At 51.3% G+C, this 23333-nt stretch overlaps 1 protein-coding gene across 1 annotated transcript in view; it reads right to left on the reverse strand.

Annotated features, from left to right (window-relative positions):
• The window catches only part of LOC125738578 (protein eyes shut homolog), a 79440-nt gene that overhangs the window by 9343 nt on the left and 46764 nt on the right, over positions 1 to 23333 (reverse strand). Inside the window, exons 5-8 of the mRNA XM_049007724.1 lie at positions 4526 to 4679; positions 4166 to 4244; positions 2722 to 2918; positions 1355 to 1479 (exon numbers count right to left, since the gene is read on the reverse strand). Coding sequence (XP_048863681.1) covers positions 1355 to 1479; positions 2722 to 2918; positions 4166 to 4244; positions 4526 to 4679 — 555 coding nt within the window. The remainder of the gene's footprint in view (positions 1 to 1354; positions 1480 to 2721; positions 2919 to 4165; positions 4245 to 4525; positions 4680 to 23333) is intronic.

Genomic DNA, 23333 nt, shown 5'->3' on the forward strand with positions numbered 1-23333 from the left:
CACAAACACAGCCGCCAACACACACAAAGACAGGCACCAACGCACACAAAGACAGCCGCCAACACACACAAACACAGCCACCAACACACACAAAGACAGGCACCAACACACACAAAGACAGCTGCCAACACACACAAAGACAGGCACCAACACACACAAACACAGCCGCCAACACACACAAACACAGCCAACAACACACAAACACAGCCGCCAACACACACAAACACAGCCGCCAACAGACACAAACACAGCCGCCAACACACACAAACACAGCCGCCAACACACACAAAGACAGGCACCAACACACACAAAGACAGCTGCCAACACACACAAAGACAGGCGCCAACACACACAAAGACAGCCGCCAACACACACAAACACAGCCGCCAACACACACAAACACAGCCGCAAACACACACAAATACAGGCACCAACACACACAAAGACAGCCACCAACACACACAAACACAGCCACCAACACACAAACACAGCCGCCAACAGACACAAACACAGCCGCCAACACACACAAACACAGCCGCCAACACACACAAACACAGCCAGCAACATAGACAAACACAGCCGCCAACACACAAACACAGCCGCCAACAGAAACAAACACAGCCGCCAACAGACACAAACACAGCCGCCAACAGACACAAACACAGCCACCCATGACCACAGAATGATGAGGCAACAGGATTTGCAAACAAAGACATGGACAGCTTATGCGGCAATGAAGACTAGTGTGGTCTTCTGATTGGTCTTTGTCTGGCCTAGACTGGGAAAATAAACTTATTCCAAATGCTTAGGACCAGGCTGGGGTGCAGGCGCACACTGGGGGCTGGATGTGACAGGGCAGAAGACTGCAGACTGCAGCCTTGATAATTTCTACTTAAAGGATTAACTCTGCTCTCATGAAGGTAGAAATGTAAAGGGCATCTGATTTTTTTGTGAATAGTCAAATACCTATTTCGAGATCGAGGGCAAAGTCATGTGACCCGTCTAGACGGAACAAACTGTGAAAGTCTTGCGATGGATGCAGTGTCTTCACAGAACTCATTTCTTACATTTTACATTTATTTACAAACATACAAACAGTGACATTAACATCATCGTTGAACCTCCAAGAGTGAATCACTCAGCTGTGGTGAAACTTCCATTACTTTCCAGTAAGAGAATTTGCTGTCCTTGTTCTTCTTGATAGAAATGCTGGGTCACCATCCACAGCGGGTCGCAAACTAACGCGCATTTGCCTGTAAACGCCTAGGTTTCTTTCCGGAATCCCGTCCTTCACTGGCCGATCATGGATCGGCAGGGCTTGCAGAGCTACCAGTAAGGATAGGCTCATCAGTACCTGGGAGACAGCGGCAGTGGTAACCGCTCACAGGGTCCTGACACACAGCGCCGTTGAAACAGGGATCCGAGTCGCACTCGTTCACCTCCACCTCACAGGTGGTGCCGGTGAAGCCCGCAGGACAGCTGTATGCAGAGGAGGAGGGAGGAGAAAGGGGGAAAAGGAGAGAGGATTAGAGAGGAGAGAGGGAAAGAGGCAGGGAGGAGAGAGGGAGAGGAGGGGAGAGTACTAGAGAGGAGAGTGGGAGGTTGGATAGGGAGAGGAGAAGAGGAGGAGAAGCAGAAAGAAGGAGAGAGGAAAAAGAGGAAAGAAAAAAGGACCAAGGTGAGGAGGAGAGAAAGAGAGGTCTTGCTTCAACTCTGAAGGAGTCAGCAGAATTCTGTCCCCTGTCTCTGAGTGCCACCGGAATATTCTGTGAATATTCAGCGTGCAGGAAGATAAATCCAGCTACAAACTCATCACGAGAAAGCCTGGGGGCGGGTTTGGAGGTGGAGGCGGGGCTGGGGCAAGGACAGGCCTGGGGGCGGGCTGGAGGTGGAGGCGGGATTGGAGGTGGAGGTGGGGCTGGGGCTAGGACAGACCTGGAGGCGGGCTGGAGGTGGGTTGGAGGTGGCGGCGGGGCTGGGGTAAGGACAGGCCTGGGGGCGGGGCTGAAGGGGCATCATTTTATTTCTGAGAGATGAGGCTGCCATTGGAATTCTGCTGGAAAGACAGAGCAGAGACTCCTGCTCATGTTCCTGAAATGTCTGACGGCTACAACCCCAAACAAACACGACACTGACCCACTGGTTGACGTACAATTGGCACAATTTGTAACGAGGAGCCATCCTCATTACCTATAATGCCGCACTCTATTAGACGGCAATGGACTTCACAAGCCTATCTGAAATGTCATCATTACGCTATTAAATATACCATAGCTGCCACCTGTGCTGTACTAAGGGAGCAGCACGCATTGGCACCTACAATTATGCTGCTTTTCAGCCCATGAAAGACAACGGCAATAAACATGATGGATAATAATAAAAGGGGGTCCTTTGCCCCATCTGATTCTGCGTGTTTTATTGCACGGCACAAACCCGTAGTATCAATATGCCATGGTTGGATCACATGCACATTAACCGGCTCATAATTCATACCTATCACACCCTAATCGCATCAGGTTCGATTTCCTGATGTTTGCATATGTAAATAAATCATTGCCCGTACTTCCAGAACAGTATTAATCATATCTTTGAAATGCTAATCCGGAAGCACTGATGATTGGTTTCCTTATGGTGTCGATTTTCTGAGTTTTAAACTTCATCCACCAATGAAAACTTCTGCTCAGCTTTCTTTAATCTAGACCACGAAGACCACAAACTGACCTGCAGGTGAAGCTGGATCCAGGTCCATCCAAACACAAGCCCCCGTTGCGGCAGAGCAGGAAAATCAGAGATTCTCGACACACATCCACATCCACCTCGCAGCTCATCCCAGTGTATCCTTCCCAGCAAATACAAGCATACCTGGCGATCCAGTCCATGCAGGAGGTGCTGTTGAGGCAGGGATTGGAACTGCATTCCTGAGCATTTGGAAAACAGACATTCACAAAACATGGAATGTGACTGAGGGTAAGGTACCATGAGCAGGGGTCCAGTAATGCACGGGGCCCCCTGGTGGACAACATCAACTGTATGCGGATTTAGATCAGGCACCTCTGCCAACTCAAAGAGCCCAGCAGTCTCTGACCAAAATGAACACTTCCTTACATGAAAGGCTCAAGGAACTTACAGGCGGAACTATATCTGACAGAACACTTTTAAAAACACTATTTGTTACATTAACATCTTTACACTGCATTTATCTTCTGACAGAAAGAACAGCTATATCCGTGGAACTATAATGAATGCTTCTGGGTATAAAGGTTTCATTTTACATCCACTGACGTGGAGATCCCCTGAGCGGTATAAGGTTCTGGGTGAATCTGAAACAGCCTGACACACTTTAAATGACACTTTGGACAGGCGATGAAAAGGATGGAGCATCATGAAGATATTACCCTGACACAGTGGGTGTGTGTGTGTGTGTGTGTGCTGGGGGGCGGGGCCAGTACGCTGTCACACACGTCTCAGACGGGCACTCTTAACGTCTCGTTCCAAAAATACCACCAAAAACAGGTCAATGCACTCAGCATTCCTGCCTGACAGAGCGCTTGATTTTTGATTCATCTTTTCATATTTTTGTACTTTCATTGTAAAAAGGGTAAAATCCTTACTTTTGTCTATGAGGAGAAGAAAGATGTTTTTTATTTTATTGAACAATATGAAGTGAACTCAGTCTCCAGAGTAAATAATCAGTAACAGTACATTGTACATAACGATTCCTGGAAGAAATCGTTAAATTGCTCTGTGTGCACGTTATATCGGAGCATTAATATCTCTGCTGGAGGCTCGGGCTTCGTATTGATCAGTGTGGGCAGGGAGGTAACCTTCATTAAGGAACTCTCCGCGGTCAAGTGATTGTGGCCACACCGTTCCGGTGCGAACACAAAGGCGACATTCCATTAGGTTCCGGGCGGTCCGGTTCCCAAAGAAACTCAGCCGACTGCGGGAGAAATAACAGGAGGAATAGAGGGAAGCCGACTAATCGAATTACCGCAGATCTATAACAAACAGCAGCCGCGCTCTGGGCCCGGCTCCTTTACACAGGCTGACTCCTGAAGCATGCAGCAATTTTCTGGCCTGTATGCTTTTCAAAGGAATTATGCACTGGGCCCTGTCGCACCCCCCCCCCCCCCCCCCCCCGAGATCGACAGAAAGAACGGCTTACGTTGATGTCCGTGTCACAGCTGTCCTTGGTCCATCCCGCCTCACAGCAACATCTGCACTCGGATTCTGTGTTTATGCAGCTGAAATTGGATTTGAAGAGGCTTCTGTTAAAATCTCAGCATCTCGGTCCAAACAAACCACACCCCACACTACGCCAATTTGCTCACCGCACAGCCTAGGAGCTACAGAAAAGCACAACAAAGATGAATTAGTCTCCTTTCCAGGAATCCTACAACATGCTAATGAGGGTGATTAAGAGGCGAGAGCGACAGCCATCTCAGGGTGCCGCTGTCACTGTGAACCGCGTGGCTTTGGTGGTACATCTTGGTGATTGTCCCGCCCCCTGGCTGAAACTGCTCACCTCCCATTGATGCATCCGGCAGTGTCAGTCCTACAGGTCGCCCCCGGAAGACCCTCAGGGCACACACAGCGGTAGCTGTAGGGGCCAGTCTCGCCCCCGGTGCTGTTCCAGCAGGGCTGGGAGACACACCTGTGCATCATCTCACACCGCAGCCCTGTGGGGGGAGCAGCTTTCTGTTAATCTGGCACCCAAAGGGGTCCTGACCCCTGCTCCGTCACCATGTGTGTCTATGTGTGTGGGCATGCATATGTTATATTGTACAGACTGGTCCTCACGATGTGACACAACCTGTTATTTTAACATCGTAGGGACCATTTTTTCAATGCGATTGCAATAAAAAAAAAAATAAATTTTTTGATTACTTATGGTTAAGGTTAGAGCTGGATAGGGCTTAAGGTTCATTGTTAGGGTCAGAAATGAGCAGATCCATCAAAATGTTTTTTGATAAACTTACAAATGGGGTATTTTGTATCAAAATAAACAACCAAATATAGCCACCAAGCAAGGTATTAAAATTAACTACCTTATTCTGTATTGCAAAATTACAAAATTACATTTCACATACTGTACTTCTATTCTACATTAGCTTGTTCTCTTTGCTCCCACCCCACCTTGCTCTCCGTGACACACATGTAGGTGAGAGCGAGCTTGGCAGTGAAGGGCAGCCACACGCAGTGGCGCCCATGGAGCTGGAGGTTAAGGGCCTGGTGCGACCCCCCCCTCCAGGCACAGAGGCTTAGCCTGCCAAGCCACACGCGACCCACACACCAAATTCTGAAGTCTCTTAAATATATCACACCTACTCATGAGAGCACTCAAAGTCAGTCAAATATAGTAATAATAAACTCAAAATAACAACATTTAAACTGATTGAACGGTCGGCATAAAAATCTGTGAATGTAATCAAAAAAAAATAAAAGTGCCAAAAGTCTCTTAATTAGTTTGGTTACTTGTGGGTGGGGGTCAGGGCTGGGTGGGGGTCAGGGCTGGGTGGGGGTCAGGGCTGGGTGGGGGTTAGGGCTGGGTGGGGGTCAGGGCTGGGTGGGGGTCAGGGCTGGGTGGGGGTCAGGGCTGGGTGGGGGTTAGAGTCAGCATGTTGGTATTAGAGTTTTCCCCACAGAGATGAATGATTCCCCACAAAGATACAATTACAAAGATGCGTGCGTGTGTGTGTGTGTGTGTCTGTGTGTGTCTGTGTGTGTCTGTGTGTGTGTGTCTGTGTGTGTGTGTCTGTCTGTGTGTGTGTCTGTGTGTGTGCGTCTGTGTGTGTGTCTGTGTGTGTGCGTCTGTGTGTGTGTGTCTGTCTGTGTGTGTGTCTGTGTGTGTGTGTGCGTCTGTGTGTGTGTCTCTGTGTGTGTGTGCGTCTGTGTGTGTGTGTCTGTCTGTGTGTCTGTGCGTGTGTGTGTGTCTGTGTCTGTGTGTGTGTGTCTGTCTGTGTGTGTGTCTGTGTGTGTGTCTGTCTGTGTGTGTGTCTGTGTGTGTGTCTGTGTGTGTGTGTGCATGCCAGGCAGCAGTTTGTCTGCGAGTAAAAGAGACCAACATTAACCCGCCAGTTATAAAACATTCACTGCACTGACCCCTCCTGCCCCGAAAACACATCTGGGTGTTCATTTCACAGACAAAGGTTGCCATGGGCAGCTGATGTTAATAATTTGTTCTCAAATTTAAAAATGCGATGCGTCCCTGTCGTCCAATTAGACGGTAAGACCGACGTGTAGGTTAAGCAGAGAGCAGTGATTTCAGAAGCACGGTACTGATATCATATTTAGGGGGGATTTTAATGATCCCAAAGCAGAGGCTGCCAGCTTCAGCATTTCGCAAAGGACAGAAATCATGCACGAGGGAAAGTGACCGTCTCCGGTCCAATAAATAAAATGCACCAAAAAATGTATAAATCTAACCACGGGCAATGTTTTTTGGAAGAGCGCCGTTCACTGGCGATGTTTTTTGGAAGAGCGTTGTTCACTGGCGATGTTTTTTGGAAGAGCGTTGTTCACTGGCGATGTTTTTTGGAAGTGCGCCGTTCACTGGCGATGTTTTTTGGAAGAGCGTTGTTCGCTGGCGATGTTTTTTGGAAGAGCGTTGTTCACTGGCGATGTTTTTTGGAAGAGCGCCGTTCACTGGCGATGTTTTTTGGAAGAGCGTTGCTCACTGGCGATGTTTTTTGGAAGAGTGTTGTTCACTGGCGATGTTTTTTGGAAGTGCGCCGTTCACTGGTGATGTTTTTTGGAAGAGCGTTGTTCGCTGGCGATGTTTTTTGGAAGAGCGTTGTTCACTGGCGATGTTTTTTGGAAGAGCGCCGTTCACTGGCGATGTTTTTTGGAAGAGCGCCGTTCACTGGCGATGTTTTTTGGAAGAGCGCCGTTCACTGGCGATGTTTTTTGGAAGAGCGCCGTTCACTGGCTATGTTTTTTGGAAGAGCCCCATTCACCGGCAATTTGCATTCCTCCTGAGTAACTCTGCAACGTAGCTCAGCAACTCGAGTAACTCTCAGAAAAAGTGTCTCCGAGTCAGTATATATCCGGAGTCTGTTATTAGAAGGATAAAGAGCATTAAAAACCCAACATGAGAAAAACACAGCTCTGTAATCAGAGAGGTCAGGAGAAGCAGCTTCATTGGAAGGTGTTCTAAGCATCACCCACACAGACGTAACAGACAAAAAGCAGGAAAAAATTCCCCACAGACTGCCGCTAGGTACCTGACCTTATTAATTACTTTCATTTGCAAGCTGAGGCACAGATGCTTAGTCATCCATACAGCCGGGTGAGTCACCATGACAACCACAGCCGAATCTCTGAGGGATTTGGCTCAGCAACCTCTAGATCACAGGCCGGGTACCAGCCCAGCGTACACCCTAGCAAAGTTATGAGTTTGGAGGACTTGAGTGAAATTCTCATGCCACAGTTGTGGGGGTGGGGGGATGCAGAACACAAAGGCAGCAGGGAACATAAGTGGAATATTAACAATGGGGGGGGGCTCACCTGCTGTTCAGTGACCTTATGGCTTGGGGTGAGATTCTGGCTGGTATGGAGAGGGATCGTAGGTATCGACAGGCATCCAATGAGCTGCAAGCATTATTTTCTGCAGCAGTGAGCGATTGTGACTGGATTAGCATGAGCAGATAGCAAACGAGACTGATCCATGGTGATGGAGAGAGGCTTGCTCCTGTTTAGGAACCAGGCCAAGTCCAAAATTCGAGTTCACAGACAAACGGGGAAAGATGAGGAAGGAGAAAGCGGTTTAGAATAAATCGTAAACATCGTCTCTTCAACATTCCATGTTGAGAGTGCAGGAGAGAGCAGGAGAAAGCAGGACAGAGTACAGGAGAGAGCAGGAAAATGCAGGAGAGAGTACAAGAGAGCAGGAGAGAGCACAGGAGAGAGCAGGAGAGTGCAGAAGAGAGCAGGAGAGAGCAGGAGAGAGCAGGAGAGAGCACAGGAGACAGCAGGAGAGAGCACAGGAGACAGCAGGAGAGTGCAGAAGAGAGCAGGAGAGTGTAGGAGAGAGCAGGAGAGAGCAGGAGAGTGCAGGAGAGAGCAGGAGAGAGCAGGAGAGAGCAGGAGAGAGCACAGGAGAGAGCAGGATAGTGCAGGAGAGAGCACAGGAGACAGCAGGAGAGTGCAGAAGAGAGCAGGAGAGTGCAGGAGAGCACAGGAGAGAGCAGGAGAGTGCAGGAGAGAGCACAGGAAAGAGCAGGAGAGACTAGGAGAGTGCAGGAGAGAGCAGGAGAGAGCAGGAGAGAGCACAGGAGAGAGCAGGAGAGTGCAGGAGAGAGCAGGAGAGTGCAGGAGAGAGCAGGAGAGAGCAGGAGAGAGCACAGGAGACAGCAGGAGAGTGCAGAAGAGAGCAGGAGAGTGCAGGAGAGCACAGGAGAGAGCAGGAGAGTGCAGGAGAGAGCACAGGAGAGAGCAGGAGAGACTAGGAGAGTGCAGGAGAGAGCAGGAGAGTGCAGGAGAGAGTACAGGAGAGCAGGAGAGTGCAGGAGACAGCAGGAGAGAGCGCAGGAGAGAGCAGGAGAGAGAGCAGGAGAGTGCATGAGAGTGCATGAGAGTGCATGAGAGAGCAGGAGAGTGCAGGAGAGAGCAGGAGAGAGCAGGAGAGTGCAGGAGAGAGCAGGAGAGAGCAGGAGAGTGCAGGAGAGAGCAGGAGAGAGCAGGAGAGCACAGGAGAGAGCAGGAGAGAGCAGGAGAGTGCAGGAGAGCACAGGAGAGAGCAGGAGAGAGCCAGCAGGCCTGAAGCTGCGCCACAGACACAGTGAAGAGCACCAGGTTAACTGTTCTCTGCTTATGCTGGCTTAAAGCAGTTTAGAGCAGATTAGAGGGTTTCTAATGAACGATTACCATGAAAATCCATTACAATCAAGTAGCATACATGGATGTCAAGTAATGCTCTGAGTGATGTCACCATCGGGCCCCTGAGCAGGGCCCCTAACCCCCGACTGCTCCAGGGACCGTCTGACCTTGCTTTCTCAAAAAATGTGCTTCGCTTTGGATACAAGTGGCTCTTAAATTAATAAAATGCAAATATGTACATGCTAACATGCATTTTCCTGGAGAGCTGGAGACATTCATGGGTATTGCTGTGCAGTATGATCCACTGGGGTCACTGCAGTCCCCTGGGGATGTCGCTTAGATCACAGTAGGTTTGGATCAAGCTGATGCTGGGGTCAGATCACAATCGTCTCCCTGCATGAAGGGGCGTCCCAGTCATTGTCACAGCACTGCACCGCATGTGAGTGGGGGTTAACCCGCTGGGCGCCACGTTACGCGGTACAGACCCCCCCCCCATCTCAGTCTGATTCTGCCCGCGGTACAGAGCCCCCCCCCCCCCCCCATCTCAGTCTGATACTGCCCGCGGTACAGAGCCCCCCCCCCACCCATCTCAGTCTGATACTGCCTGTAGTACAGAGCCCCCCCCCCACCCATCTCAGTCTGATACTGCCTGTAGTACAGAGCCCCCCCCCCCCCCCCCCATCTCAGTCTGATTCTGCCCGCGGTACAGAGCCCCCCCCATCTCAGTCTGATTCTGCCCGCAGTACAGAGCCCCCCCCCCCCCCCATCTCAGTCTGATTCTGCCCGCAGTACAGAGCCCCCCCCCCCCCCCATCTCAGTCTGATTCTGCCCGCAGTACAGAGCCCCCCCCCCCCCCCATCTCAGTCTGATTCTGCCCGCAGTACAGAGCCCCCCCCCCCCCATCTCAGTCTGATACTGCCTGTGGTACAGAGCCCCCCCCCCCCCCATCTCAGTCTGATACTGCCTGTGGTACAGAACCCCCCCCCCCATCTCAGTCTGATTCTGCCCGCGGTACAGAGCCCCCCCCCCCCATCTCAGTCTGATTCTGCCCGCAGTACAGAGCCCCCCCCCCCCCCCCATCTCAGTCTGATTCTGCCCCCTTTGTTCTGTCTCCCCACCAGTCACGAGTCTGTCTGCCCTCCACCTCCTGTATTTCACATGTACTGTAATTCAGCCGCAGTAATTGGGTTGCCGAATGTTTTAGCCCTGGGTTTGTGTAGGAGGTTGTGATAGGGGTGTGTCTCTGAGTCGGGGGGGGGGGGGTGGTGCCTCTCAGATGGATGTGGTGACGACTTTGAGTTTTACCACATAATACATTATAATTACAGCCCTTCTGACAGATTCTGCCTCTCTATCTCTCTCTCTCTCACACACACACACACACACACACACACACACACACACACACACACACACACACACACACACATATCTTCGTGGGGACTCTTCATTCGTTTCAATGGGGAAAACTCTAATCTCAGCATGCTGACCATAACCCCTACCCAGCCCTAACCTTACCCACAAATAACCAAACAAAATACAAGACTTTTGGCATTTTTAGTTTTCTGGTTGCAGTCACAGATTTTTATTAAACTGAGGTTACCTTTGCTCCCACAAGGTAAAAACTTACTGGTTTTTATCATATTGTGAGGAACTGGTCCCTACAATCTAACAATTACAAAAGCACATGCAGGCTCACACACACTCACTCACTTGCAGTCTTAATAAGTGAGGGTCGGATTTGATGTCACCAGTTCCAGTCTAATCACACGTCACCCCTGGCTGATATTACAGTCTCTCTGTGTTACTCTGTGGAGGAGCTCCAATGAAACGAAAGAATCAGTCTACTTCATAAAGCTTCTGAGTGCCCCAGTGAAGACAAGCGGGGTCTGCAGAGACCCGGGGATCACTGGCGATAAATTACACGTGTGGGAGGACAGACAAATCACTCCGCTGTTTATAGATTTACTTACAGAAGCATTGAAGGTCACTCAGTGCCATTAATACTTCGATCTGACACCAGAATGTCAATACGGGCAGCGTATATGAGTAGGAGCTGTTCTTGATTAATTTAAGGAGAATTAGCCGGGACAAAGAGCAGTAACTTCTTAATGACTGACCGTGATTGCGGTTCCTCTATGAAGTCTCTCTGAACTGAACAGGGCGTTTCTGTTTAAAGGGGCGGTGGCTAATGTTTCATCATTAAAGCATCTCCACTGCTCAACGTCGCTGCGTTCTGTCACCTTGGCTACACCGGCCCCACAGAGCTGCCCCGATTGATCCGTTTCTGCTTCAGTGGTCCGGTACAAGCAGCATGCCGCTGGCCGGTGGCAAATTAGGAGCATCAATCTAATTAGGGACAGAAATTAATGGCAAGACAAACCAACTCCACCTTGCTGCCTTAAAGGCAGCCCTATTCCCCAGCACAGGGTTGGGATACGAGACCCTGGGGAGACATTTTTGGGGGTATTGTAGTGATGTTGCAGAAAGACCCCTTAAATTCGGTGATAATATGGTAAATTTTATTTCAAGATCCAGAATTCAGATGTCTACTGTAGTTAGCCCTCAAACAGCATCGAGTTTTTATTTTACTGAATATGAGTGTCTGCGGCAAAGGGGCAAGACTTTGGGCCCCATGAAAGCACATTACACCGGGCCCCCAGCCCCCTGAGGGCCCCTTGGAATCAGCCTAACCTCCCTCAAGTGTGGCACCCCTGGACCACATGATTGTCATCATGAACAAAATCACGAAGAGTTTCTTGGTGTTCTACTTGAAGCATCTTCACGCACTTGTCTACATTCCTTAAGACAGCCGCCGTCTCGATTTCCAAAACAGATCCCAGGCTGCCCTCCGCCACGGCACCGGTATGGCGGTGGTTCTATAGGCCTTCTCACCCGGCACCCTCAGCCCGTGCCCTTTACACGTAGCTCGCCAGGGGGGACCTGAACCTCCTGGAGGCGCCGCGAGGAAAACGTCACAAGCTGCATGTCTCGTAAAGTCTGACTTTCTGCATGTGAGCCTTGTAATCGTGAACATCCACCGGCTGATTCAAACTTCCCCGTGCGCCTATGGCAACATCCAGGACTTAAACACTTATTGCCACTATTTATTCACAATAATACTGTTTACTATTTATTTATTACTAACAAAATAAACTGCAGAACCAGCACGTCCAGTGTGTCTACATGCTCAGACCTAAATCTAAATGACAGACTGTTTGTTTTCTTACAGCCGATAAAATATTATAATCTGCTTTTGTGATTTCCTCCCCGAAGGTGATAAATAATGCATTTTGCAAAATAAAAAGACTATTTAAAAGAATATTTAAAAATCCCACGGTTTAATCCCACGGTTGGCCGTCTTAAAGGATCTCTGACAAATTGATCAAAGGAAGTGAAAGAAATTAAATGATAATCTTCCACTTCTATCCCATTTACTCCTCGCCACAGGAACCTTAAAGAAGTAAAGCTTTAAGGTAATACCGAGGGACAGGCTTGTTCAAACACTGCGTACTGATGTCAGAATGTCGAGACCGGTGTATGATCCAGTGTTAAATACACTGGGAACCATTTTCATGCAGAATTTTCTCAAAGATCATGTGGCATGTGGATAAATTATAGCTATAAATATTCAGAATTTTTTAGACGGTTACCAGCTCTGTGAATCAGCCCTTTTCTGGAAAAAAATGAAAACTCTGCAATTATGCATAAACCTGATAAAAGTGTAACAGTGAGCACAGAAGTGGAAAAGACGACGGTCATCACAGAAGCGGAGAAGGAGACGGTCCTCACAGAAGCGGAGAAGGCGACGGTCGTCACAGAAGCGGGGAAGGCGACGGTCGTCACAGAAGCGGGGAAGGAGACGGTCGTCACAGAAGCGGAGAAGGCGACGGTCGTCACAGAAGCGGAGAAGTAGACGGTCATCACAGAAGCGGAGAAGGAGACGGTCGTCACAGAAGCGGAGAAGGAGACGGTCGTCACAGAAGCGGAGAAGTAGACGGTCGTCACAGAAGCGGAGAAGGAGACGGTCGTCACAGAAGCGGAGAAGTAGACGGTCGTCACAGAAGCGGAGAAGTAGACGGTCGTCACAGAAGCGGAGAAGGAGACGGTCGTCACAGAAGCGGAGAAGGAGACGGTCGTCACAGAAGTGGAGAAGACGATGGTCGTCACAGAAGCGGAGAAGGAGACGGTCGTCACAGAAGCGGAGAAGACGATGGTCATCACAGAAGCGGAGAAGGAGACGGTCGTCACAGAAGCGGAGAAGGAGACGGTCGTCACAGAAGCGGAGAAGTAGACGGTCGTCACAGAAGCGGAGAAGGAGACGGTCGTCACAGTAGCGGAGAAGGAGACGGTCGTCACAGAAGCGGAGAAGTAGATGGTCGTCACAGAAGCGGAGAAGGAGACGGTCATCACAGAAGCGGAGAAGTAGACGGTCGTCACAGAAGCGGAGAAGTAGACGGTCGTCACAGAAGCGGAGAAGGAGACGGTCGTCACAGAAGCGGAGAAGGAGACGGTCGTCACAGAAGCGGAGAAGGAGACGGTCGTCACAGAAGTGGAGAAGACGACGGTCGTCACAGAAGCGGAGAAGGAGACGGTCGTCACAGAAGCGGAGAAGACGATGGTCATCACAGAAGCGGAGAAGGAGACGGTCGTCATAGAAGCGGAGAAGGAGACGGTCGTCACAGAAGCGGAGAAGTAGACGGTCGTCACAGAAGCGGAGAAGGACACGGTCGTCACAGAAGCGGAGAAGGAGACGGTCGTCACAGAAGCGGAGAAGTAGACGGTCGTCACAGAAGCGGAGAAGGAGACGGTCGTCACAGAAGCGGAGAAGTAGACGGTCGTCACAGAAGCGGAGAAGGAGACGGTCGTCACAGAAGCGGAGAAGGAGACGGTCGTCAAAGAAGCGGAGAACGCGATGGTCTCCACAGAAGCGGAGAAGGAGACGGTCGTCACAGAAGCGGAGAAGTAGACGGTCGTCACAGAAGCGGAGAAGGAGACGGTCGTCACAGAAGCGGAGAAGGAGACGGTCGTCACAGAAGCGGAGAAGACGACGGTCGTCACTGAAGCGGAGAAGGAGACGGTCGTCACAGAAGCGGAGAAGACGACGGTCGTCACAGAAGCGGAGAAGGAGACGGTCGTCACAGAAGCGGAGAAGGAGACGGTCGTCACAGAAGCGGAGAAGTAGACGGTCGTCACAGAAGCGGAGAAGGAGACGGTCGTCACAGAAGCGGAGAAGGAGACGGTCGTCACAGAAGCGGAGAAGTAGACGGTCGTCACAGAAGCGGAGAAGGAGACGGTCGTCACAGAAGCGGAGAAGTAGACGGTCGTCACAGAAGCGGAGAAGGAGACGGTCGTCACAGAAGCGGGGAAGGAGACGGTCGTCACAGAAGCGGAGAAGGCGACGGTCGTCACAGAAGCGGAGAAGTAGACGGTCATCACAGAAGCGGAGAAGGAGACGGTCGTCACAGAAGCGGAGAAGGAGACGGTCGTCACAGAAGCGGAGAAGGAGACGGTCGTCACAGAAGCGGAGAAGTAGACGGTCGTCACAGAAGCGGAGAAGGAGACGGTCGTCACAGAAGCGGAGAAGGAGACGGTCGTCACAGAAGTGGAGAAGACGATGGTCGTCACAGAAGCGGAGAAGGAGACGGTCGTCACAGAAGCGGAGAAGACGATGGTCATCACAGAAGCGGAGAAGGAGACGGTCGTCACAGAAGCGGAGAAGGAGACGGTCGTCACAGAAGCGGAGAAGTAGACGGTCGTCACAGAAGCGGAGAAGGAGACGGTCGTCACAGAAGCGGAGAAGGAGACGGTCGTCACAGAAGCGGAGAAGTAGACGGTCGTCACAGAAGCGGAGAAGGAGACGGTCATCACAGAAGCGGAGAAGTAGACGGTCGTCACAGAAGCGGAGAAGTAGACGGTCGTCACAGAAGCGGAGAAGGAGACGGTCGTCACAGAAGCGGAGAAGGAGACGGTCGTCACAGAAGTGGAGAAGACGACGGTCGTCACAGAAGCGGAGAAGGAGACGGTCGTCACAGAAGCGGAGAAGACGATGGTCATCACAGAAGCGGAGAAGGAGACGGTCGTCATAGAAGCGGAGAAGGAGACGGTCGTCACAGAAGCGGAGAAGTAGATCGGTCGTCACAGAAGCGGAGAAGGACACGGTCGTCACAGAAGCGGAGAAGGAGACGGTCGTCACAGAAGCGGAGAAGTAGACGGTCGTCACAGAAGCGGAGAAGGAGACGGTCGTCACAGAAGCGGAGAAGTAGACGGTCGTCACAGAAGCGGAGAAGGAGACGGTCGTCACAGAAGCGGAGAAGGAGACGGTCGTCAAAGAAGCGGAGAACGCGATGGTCTCCACAGAAGTGGAGAAGGAGACGGTCGTCACAGAAGCGGAGAAGTAGACGGTCGTCACAGAAGCGGAGAAGGAGACGGTCGTCACAGAAGCGGAGAAGGAGACGGTCGTCACAGAAGTGGAGAAGACGACGGTCGTCACTGAAGCGGAGAAGGAGACGGTCGTCACAGAAGCGGAGAAGACGATGGTCGTCACAGAAGCGGAGAAGGAGACGGTCGTCACAGAAGCGGAGAAGGAGACGGTCGTCACAGAAGCGGAGAAGTAGACGGTCGTCACAGAAGCGGAGAAGGAGACGGTCGTCACAGAAGCGGAGAAGGAGACGGTCGTCACAGAAGCGGAGAAGTAGACGGTCGTCACAGAAGCGGAGAAGGAGACGGTCGTCACAGAAGCGGAGAAGTAGACGGTCGTCACAGAAGCGGAGAAGGAGACGGTCGTCACAGAAGCGGAGAAGGCGACGGTCGTCACAGAAGCGGAGAAGGAGACGGTCGTCACAGAAGCGGAGAAGGCGACGGTCGTCACAGAAGCGGAGAAGGCGACGGTCGTCACAGAAGCGGAGAAGGAGACGGTCGTCACAGAAGCGGAGAAGGCGACGGTCGTCACAGAAGCGGAGAAGGCGACGGTCGTCACAGAAGCGGGGAAGGAGACGGTCGTCACAGAAGCGGAGAAGGCGACGGTCGTCACAGAAGCGGAGAAGGAGACGGTCGTCACAGAAGCGGAGAAGGAGACGGTCGTCACAGAAGCGGAGAAGTAGACGGTCGTCACAGAAGCGGAGAAGGAGACGGTCGTCACAGAAGCGGAGAAGGAGACGGTTGTCACAGAAGTGGAGAAGACGACGGTCAATCACAGAAGCGGAGAAGGAGACGGTCGTCACAGAAGCGGAGAAGACGATGGTCGTCACAGAAGCGGAGAAGGAGACGGTCGTCACAGAAGCGGAGAAGGAGACGGTCGTCACAGAAGTGGAGAAGGAGACGGTCGTCACAGAAGCGGAGAAGTAGACGGTCGTCACAGAAGCGGAGAAGGAGACGGTCGTCACAGAAGCGGAGAAGGAGACGGTCGTCACAGAAGCGGAGAAGGAGACGGTCGTCACAGAAGCGGAGAAGGCGACGGTCGTCACAGAAGCGGAGAAGGAGACGGTCGTCACAGAAGCGGAGAAGGCGACGGTCGTCACAGAAGCGGAGAAGGCGACGGTCGTCACAGAAGCGGAGAAGGCGACGGTCGTCACAGAAGCGGAGAAGGAGACGGTCGTCACAGAAGCGGAGAAGGAGACGGTCGTCTCAGAAGCGGAGAAGTAGACGGTCGTCACAGAAGCGGAGAAGGAGACGGTCGTCACAGAAGCGGAGAAGGAGACGGTTGTCACAGAAGTGGAGAAGACGACGGTCGTCACAGAAGCGGAGAAGGAGACGGTCGTCACAGAAGCGGAGAAGACGATGGTCGTCACAGAAGCGGAGGAGACGGTCGTCACAGAAGCGGAGAAGGAGACGGTCGTCACAGAAGCGGAGAAGGAGACGGTCGTCACAGAAGCGGAGAAGGAGACGGTCGTCACAGAAGCGGAGAAGTAGACGGTCGTCACAGAAGCGGAGAAGGAGACGGTCGTCACAGAAGCGGAGAAGGAGACGGTCGTCACAGAAGCGGAGAAGGAGACGGTCGTCACAGAAGCGGAGAAGGTGACGGTCGTCACAGAAGCGGAGAAGACGACGGTCGTCACAGAAGCGGAGAAGGAGACGGTCGTCACAGAAGCGGAGAAGGAGACGGTCGTCACAGAAGCGGAGAAGGAGACGTTCGTCACAGAAGTGGAGAAGACTATGGTCGTCACAGAAGCGGAGAAGGCTTCGGCCATCGACCATTCAACCATCGGAACCGCATGAGAAACAGGCTCACATGCTGGAGTGAGCGCTGTTAGCCACCGGGGGGGGGGGGGGGGGAGGATTAATCATGCAGGTAAAAAGGGAAAATCGTTATGCGTCCCAAGCCGCACCCCCAGTACCAGGAAGAAGCTGTTTCAGCTGATCTCTGAAGGAGTCACAATGCTGCATGCCGCCTTACAGAAAATGTCCTGTGGCAGCTCTTATGGATGGAAGCCGTGGTGAAATATATCTTGAGGGCTGGGCCCCCCAGGGACGGCCCCGGATCGTCAGACCTGAGAGAGTAATGGCTCGAACTAAGCCAGGAGCAAAACGAGGAAAAAAACAGGAATGATGGGAATCAGACGCAGCGCCGCTTAGGTTCTGTGGCGCGGCAAGACGGTGCAGGATGCTGCTCTCCCCTGCCTGGGAACAGGAGAGATCGATTATGCACTACGACAGGGAAAATGACATTAATCTCTGTGTCACTCGACAGCAAAGAGAACAGGTGGCCTAACAGTGAAACTCGATCGTCATCTGAGAGCTTAAAAAACAAACACATAGATCAGTTGTTGGTAAAGTGAAGCATTAGTGGTCATTCTAATGAAGAGTGAAAGGTGAGATTAGCAATAGCAAATGACTTCTGCACACGACACCACAGACGACCTGTGGCGGGGGGGGATTTATATTGAGGCCCACGTCTCTCACTCGATTCTGATCTGTCACCTGCGGTGGATTGGTGGGAGGGGGGTGTTACCATTATCAGGGGGGCCAGTTGCAGTGGGTGCTGCCGACCGTGTCTATACGGACCCCCCATGCAGACAGGGTGAGGCGTCACACTCATTCACATCCCGATCGCAGACAGGCCCAAAGGGGCTGGGGGTGCAGGCACACCAGAACCTGGCAGTCAGAGCCGGATATTAAAGGGTGGCGGGGGGGGAGCAGAAAGCAAGATACCCGCCCCCCTTTAATCTCTGTGAGCAAACATCAGCCTCAAGCAGATTGCCAGGTTGTCCTGTAGCACAGTTTACAGGAGATGCTCCACAGCCTAATTCTCCATGTCCCGCACACAAGTCCATAAGGGGGGGGGGGGGGGGGGGGGGCGGAAAATGGACCAAACCAAAGAATATAGGGGCAAATTGCCATCCTTCACCTGGCTGGCGGGCAGCTGCATCTCAGGTTAAAGGGGCTTCACCACGCTCACTGCGGTCTGCATCTTCACCGTGCCTGACGTAAAATGGCTGATCCTATGCACAGCTGGGGTGTGGCTTCATGCTACAGCTGGTCTTTGTCTATTGTTGGCCATCATAGCAACAAGTCAAAATATAAAATGTAAAAATACACATTCAAACAACTAACACACCCCTGGAGTCGAATTCATGCAAATTGTACATAAAGCTTCATTCCCTTTAGACAAGGACCTTTATGGAACCGGAGAGATGTACTGTATTAAGTATGGAGAGTAATGCTGCAAAATGAGAGGCCTGAGCCGCTATGTGGCGCATGGCCCGTAAATGTGGGTCTGAGAGTGGCGGCGGAGGCCGTCCCACCTACAGGCCCCCACCCTGTCTGCGCAGACGCCCTCCCTCAGGCACGGCTGGGAGATGCACTCGACGGTGTCAATTTCACAGTGACTTCCCACAAATCCTGAAAGATAGATGAGCTGGTTGTGGATCAGCGAGTCCCAGTACATCCAGAAAACATCACGATCAATGATAACAAAGGCCCCAGAGAATGGCCCCGTAAAGGAACATTGACCCTCCCCCCCCGCCCCCTGCAAACACACCCCCCCCCAATAGACGCTGTAGCTTCCCGCTTCACTGTCACGCCGAATGGCAGAATAGAGGGATGGGAATTCTGGGCCGTTCATCATTCACTGCTGGGGGATCCCTGTGTCCAGCCCCCCAGCCCCCCCTGCCAGAATGCTTTATTATATGCTAGAATATGGGCCATCAGCTACAAACATTTTCTCAAAATTTCAGTTTGACTCAAATGTAAATGTGATCAGGCAGTCAGCCGATCAGCCACAGGTCAAAAGGTACGCAGCCATTGAGTGTTCCTCAATATGCACACTTGACCGTACTTCCTGTGTACCCATTACATCATCTTCCATTGCTAAAGACCAATCAAGGATGCATCAGTTGCATCCCCGCTAAACAAGACCAATCCTATGATTCATTGACTCCAAGTTTAGTCTTGTAAGTTAGCTGGACCGGTCTTGCCAAGACCACAAGTGTGATCTTGGTAATGAGAAACACCCTTTAACTTTTGATGCACACAAAGTGGTGCTGAGGATCCTGATTGATGATGTCATATAAACTGAAAGTTATCCTTTGATGATGTCATATCATGCGTTAAAAATTAATCGTCATGAACTGCTAGATTAATTATTAGAACATTTCTGGCAGTGGGATATGTATTAGTGCTGAGCTGAATAATCAACTTTACACTGTGCTGGGTTGTGAACATTTTTTGCAGTGATCAGTTTAATAAAACCGCATTATGCCTAGGAAGGGGGGACCTAAAAGGTGCAGGAGACAGGATTCAGGCCACGCCAGGGACAGGGGAGGTGAGACTGCAGCCCCCCATGAGACAAACCGGGGGAGTCAGAGGGCAGTCCAGGGACAGTGGGGGTGCCAGGTTGCGGCTCCCCACATTGGACAAGGCTGAGCACTGTGTTACAGAGCCGCCCATACTCACTGCATCCCTCGTGGTAATGTGTATTGCCCCCCAGGCTGTTACTTCACTGTTTATTAGTGACTTTGGTAAACGTGCGACCCATGTGCGTACACACTGCAGGGAGGCAGTATAAATTCAATTAGCCAAGTGTGAAACATCAGGAAAACTGCAAATTGATGTAAAACGCAGCCGATATCAGATTCAGTCCAATCTTTTACAAGCATTTTTTTTTTCATTTTTAATGAGCTACTTACTAGATTTACCGTTTGTGTAATTTTCCTTCTTTCACCTGCCTGCCTTCAGTCTTCGGGGCCCTGTATTAATACTTTAATCACCAGCTAATGGCCAGGCAGCCTGGGGGGCACTAGCCCCCAAAACACACTCTGCATGGGGGACGAGAAAGAGAGAGACAGAGAGAGAGAGAACTGCAGGGGAAAAGAGTGAGCTGCTGGAGGAGAGAGAGCTGCAGGGGGAGAGAGCTGCACATGGAGAGAGCTGCAGAGGTAGAGAGCTGCAGGAGGAGATAGCTGCAAGAGGAAAGAGTGAGCTGTAGGGGGAGAGAGCTGTAGGGGGAGAGAGCTGTAGGGGGGAGAGAGCTGTAGGGGAGAGAGAGCTGCAGGGGAAGAGAACTGTAGGGGAGAGAGAGAGCTGCAGGGGCAGAGAGCTGTAGGGGAGAGAGAGCTGCAGGGGGAGAGAGCTGCAGGGGAAGAGAGCTGTAGGGGAGAGAGAGAGCTGCAGGGGGAGAGAGCTGTAGGGGAGAGAGAGAGCTGCAGGGGCAGAGAGCTGTAGGGGAGAGAGAGAGCTGCAGGGGCAGAGAGCTGTAGGGGAGAGAGAGCTGCAGGGGGAGAGAGCTGCAGGGTAAGAGAGCTGTAGGGGAGAGAGGGCTGCAGGGGGAGAGAGCTGTAGGGGAGAGAGAGAGCTGCGGGGGCAGAGAGCTGTAGGGGAGAGAGAGAGCTGCAGGGGCAGAGAGCTGTAGGGGAGAGAGAGCTGCAGGGGGAGAGAGCTGCAGGGGAAGAGAGCTGTAGGGGAGAGAGAGCTGCAGGGGGAGAGAGCTGTAGGGGAGAGAGAGAGCTGCAGGGGCAGAGAGCTGTAGGGGAGAGAGAGAGCTGCAGGGGCACAGAGCTGTAGGGGAGAGAGAGCTGCAGGGGGAGAGAGCTGTAGGGGAGAGAGAGAGCTGCAGGGGAGAGAGAGCTGCAGGGGGAGAGAAACAGCTGCAGGCAGAAAGAGAGAACTGCAGGGGGAGTTTGCAGGAATTTTTTAAATGATTATGAGAGGTCCCTGCTGCAGAAAGCATTTTTTCCTAAACGGCAGTAAACACGATTTAAAAAAAAAGAACTAAGAGATTTTGTTGCCCCCTCAGGTGAGAGAGAAGCTAATCAGAAGGAACCTGTCTAAGCCAGTGACTCAAGCAGGCATGGCAGGACGGCAGCAGTGTGATTTCAGGACAAGCTAAATAAAAATGGCTTCCCAGTGAGACAGAAATGGGATGAGGAAAGGGGCTCTGGCTGAAGCTGCTACTCTACGCATTAGCGAGAAAGGCCATGCTAAAGCCCGCTCAGCTTCGCAAGCCCTTCCAGAAATAAATGGACGTGCACAGAGCAGGGAGATGGAGGATCAGACTGGAGATGCAGCTCAGATCACATGACGGTCCTAGGGGGTGGAGCGTTTGACATAAATGTATCCTCATGGGTCCCCTTCGCCCTCTCAGCGACCGCGGGCGAGTCTCACTGAGCATCCACAGCGTTCCTGCGGAACACATCACACATGTCTACGGGCTACACGACTCTGGAGTCCAACTGGTCACCACAGTTACCCAGAGTGACAGCTGGGAAAGCTCCTTCCTGATAGGCTGCTCTGACTGGAGGTGCGGTTCAACTGGTAAGCGCCGTTACCCAGAGTGACAGCTGGGAAACTGGGGGGTGTGGCTTCATGCTACAGCTGGTCTTTGTGTATTGTTGGCCATCATAGCAACAAGTCAACATATAGGATGTACAAATACACATTTAAACAAGGCTCTCTACAAAAATGGGCGGCCATTGCAGTCACATGACCCAGAGGCATGGGAAGTGGACAACCTTGTCACCGTATAAACATGGCAGCTGTGAACTAATCACGTGGCTCACTGTCCAGCTTCTCTCAGCAGTCACCAGGAAAACCACGACAACAGCAGCTCTGCATTTAATTAAAGACACTTAATTAGGTAACATCACAGTGGCTTCACCCATTATGGCATCTTTAATGCCCCATGTTCATTCTCCCAAATAAAAAAGGAGGAAAAAAAATTCAGCCGAGCCACTTGACTGTGAAATACAGTGAAAGAAAAGGCCACATGATGCAGAGAAATGTGTCATGAGAGCTGGGGTGGCAGAGCAGTCACACGGGAGGGGCAGGTTAACAGGATGCTCTCAGCTCCGGAACATTCCACATTGCACACTGATGGCTCAGTCTCACACGGTCCTGATCATCTGTGCTTCCGAAACAACCCAGAATGTCCGGGTGTTTTTAAATGTCAAAATTTCCCTACACTGATTTAGCTGTACATTAATTAAGACAGGATGTTGCTAAGGATTAAAGAAAAAAGCTCAAAAACGATGAAGGACAGGGACGTTAACAATGACTGCCAAACATACCCCCCCTTCCCCGGTGCGGCTGGCTATCGTGCCACGAGGAGAAGAGCGCTACATAAAGGAAGGACGTGCAGGCATGAGGGCCAGGCTAACACATGCTAACAAGGGCACAGATCAGCCAATGAGGGCCTGATGGAGACCACAGGAGAACAGTACAAGATGTGCGTAAGGGGAGACCTGCGTGAGTGTGTGTGGAAGATTCCAGAAGAATCTCCCTGAGGCAGAGCTGACAGCATGCCACAGGACAGTAAAAACGAACAGCACGCAGTCTCCCGAGCTTTTAACTTCTCCGCTTTGTTACAGAGATCCCAGCACAGTGAGCTGCTGTGGGGTTTTGATTCATGACCGCACGGCTGGTCTGTCTGCAGTCTCTGCTGAGGCATGGTCATTTCTGCGGTTTAATATTCAATATGCCGATTGATGACATGTACGATTCACCGGTCCATACATAAAAAAGACCGATGTAACGTGTCCGGGGCCGTTGCTGCGAGGTATTAAAATTATAGCAGCAGGACTGATTGTTTTGTGGGAAAGCTTCCAGCCATAAATCACTCCTCAGGAGCGCCTCCTGTAGACTGCCTCCTCATCCTCGGTCTGTGTGGTAGAGCAGCAGCGTATTCCTCAACAGGAGACACATTACACATCCTGGATTAAGGGTTTGCTTTGAGTGGCTTTGGTGGGAACACTAGCAGTAACAGACCCTCTATGGATCTTTTAGTAGTTAATGTGGGGCTACTAAAATACAGTCAGGTGAAACCTTGAAGAATGAACAAGGTGAATGGGTCTTGTGCTTATAAACAAACAAAATAAACACGCCTAGTACTTGTAAACAAACACTACTAAAAGGCCTTTAATTTGTAAACAAGGTAAACAGGCCTTCTATGTGTAAACAAATAAGGTAAACAGGCCTTCTATGTGTAAACAAACAAGTTAAATAGGCCTTCTATGCGTAAATAATCAAGGTAAACAGGCCTTCTATGCATAACAAGGTAAATAGGCCATCTATAAGTAAATAAA

The sequence above is a fragment of the Brienomyrus brachyistius genome, chromosome 3 (genome assembly GCF_023856365.1).
Source record: "Brienomyrus brachyistius isolate T26 chromosome 3, BBRACH_0.4, whole genome shotgun sequence".
NCBI classification, from domain to species: domain Eukaryota; kingdom Metazoa; phylum Chordata; class Actinopteri; order Osteoglossiformes; family Mormyridae; genus Brienomyrus; species Brienomyrus brachyistius.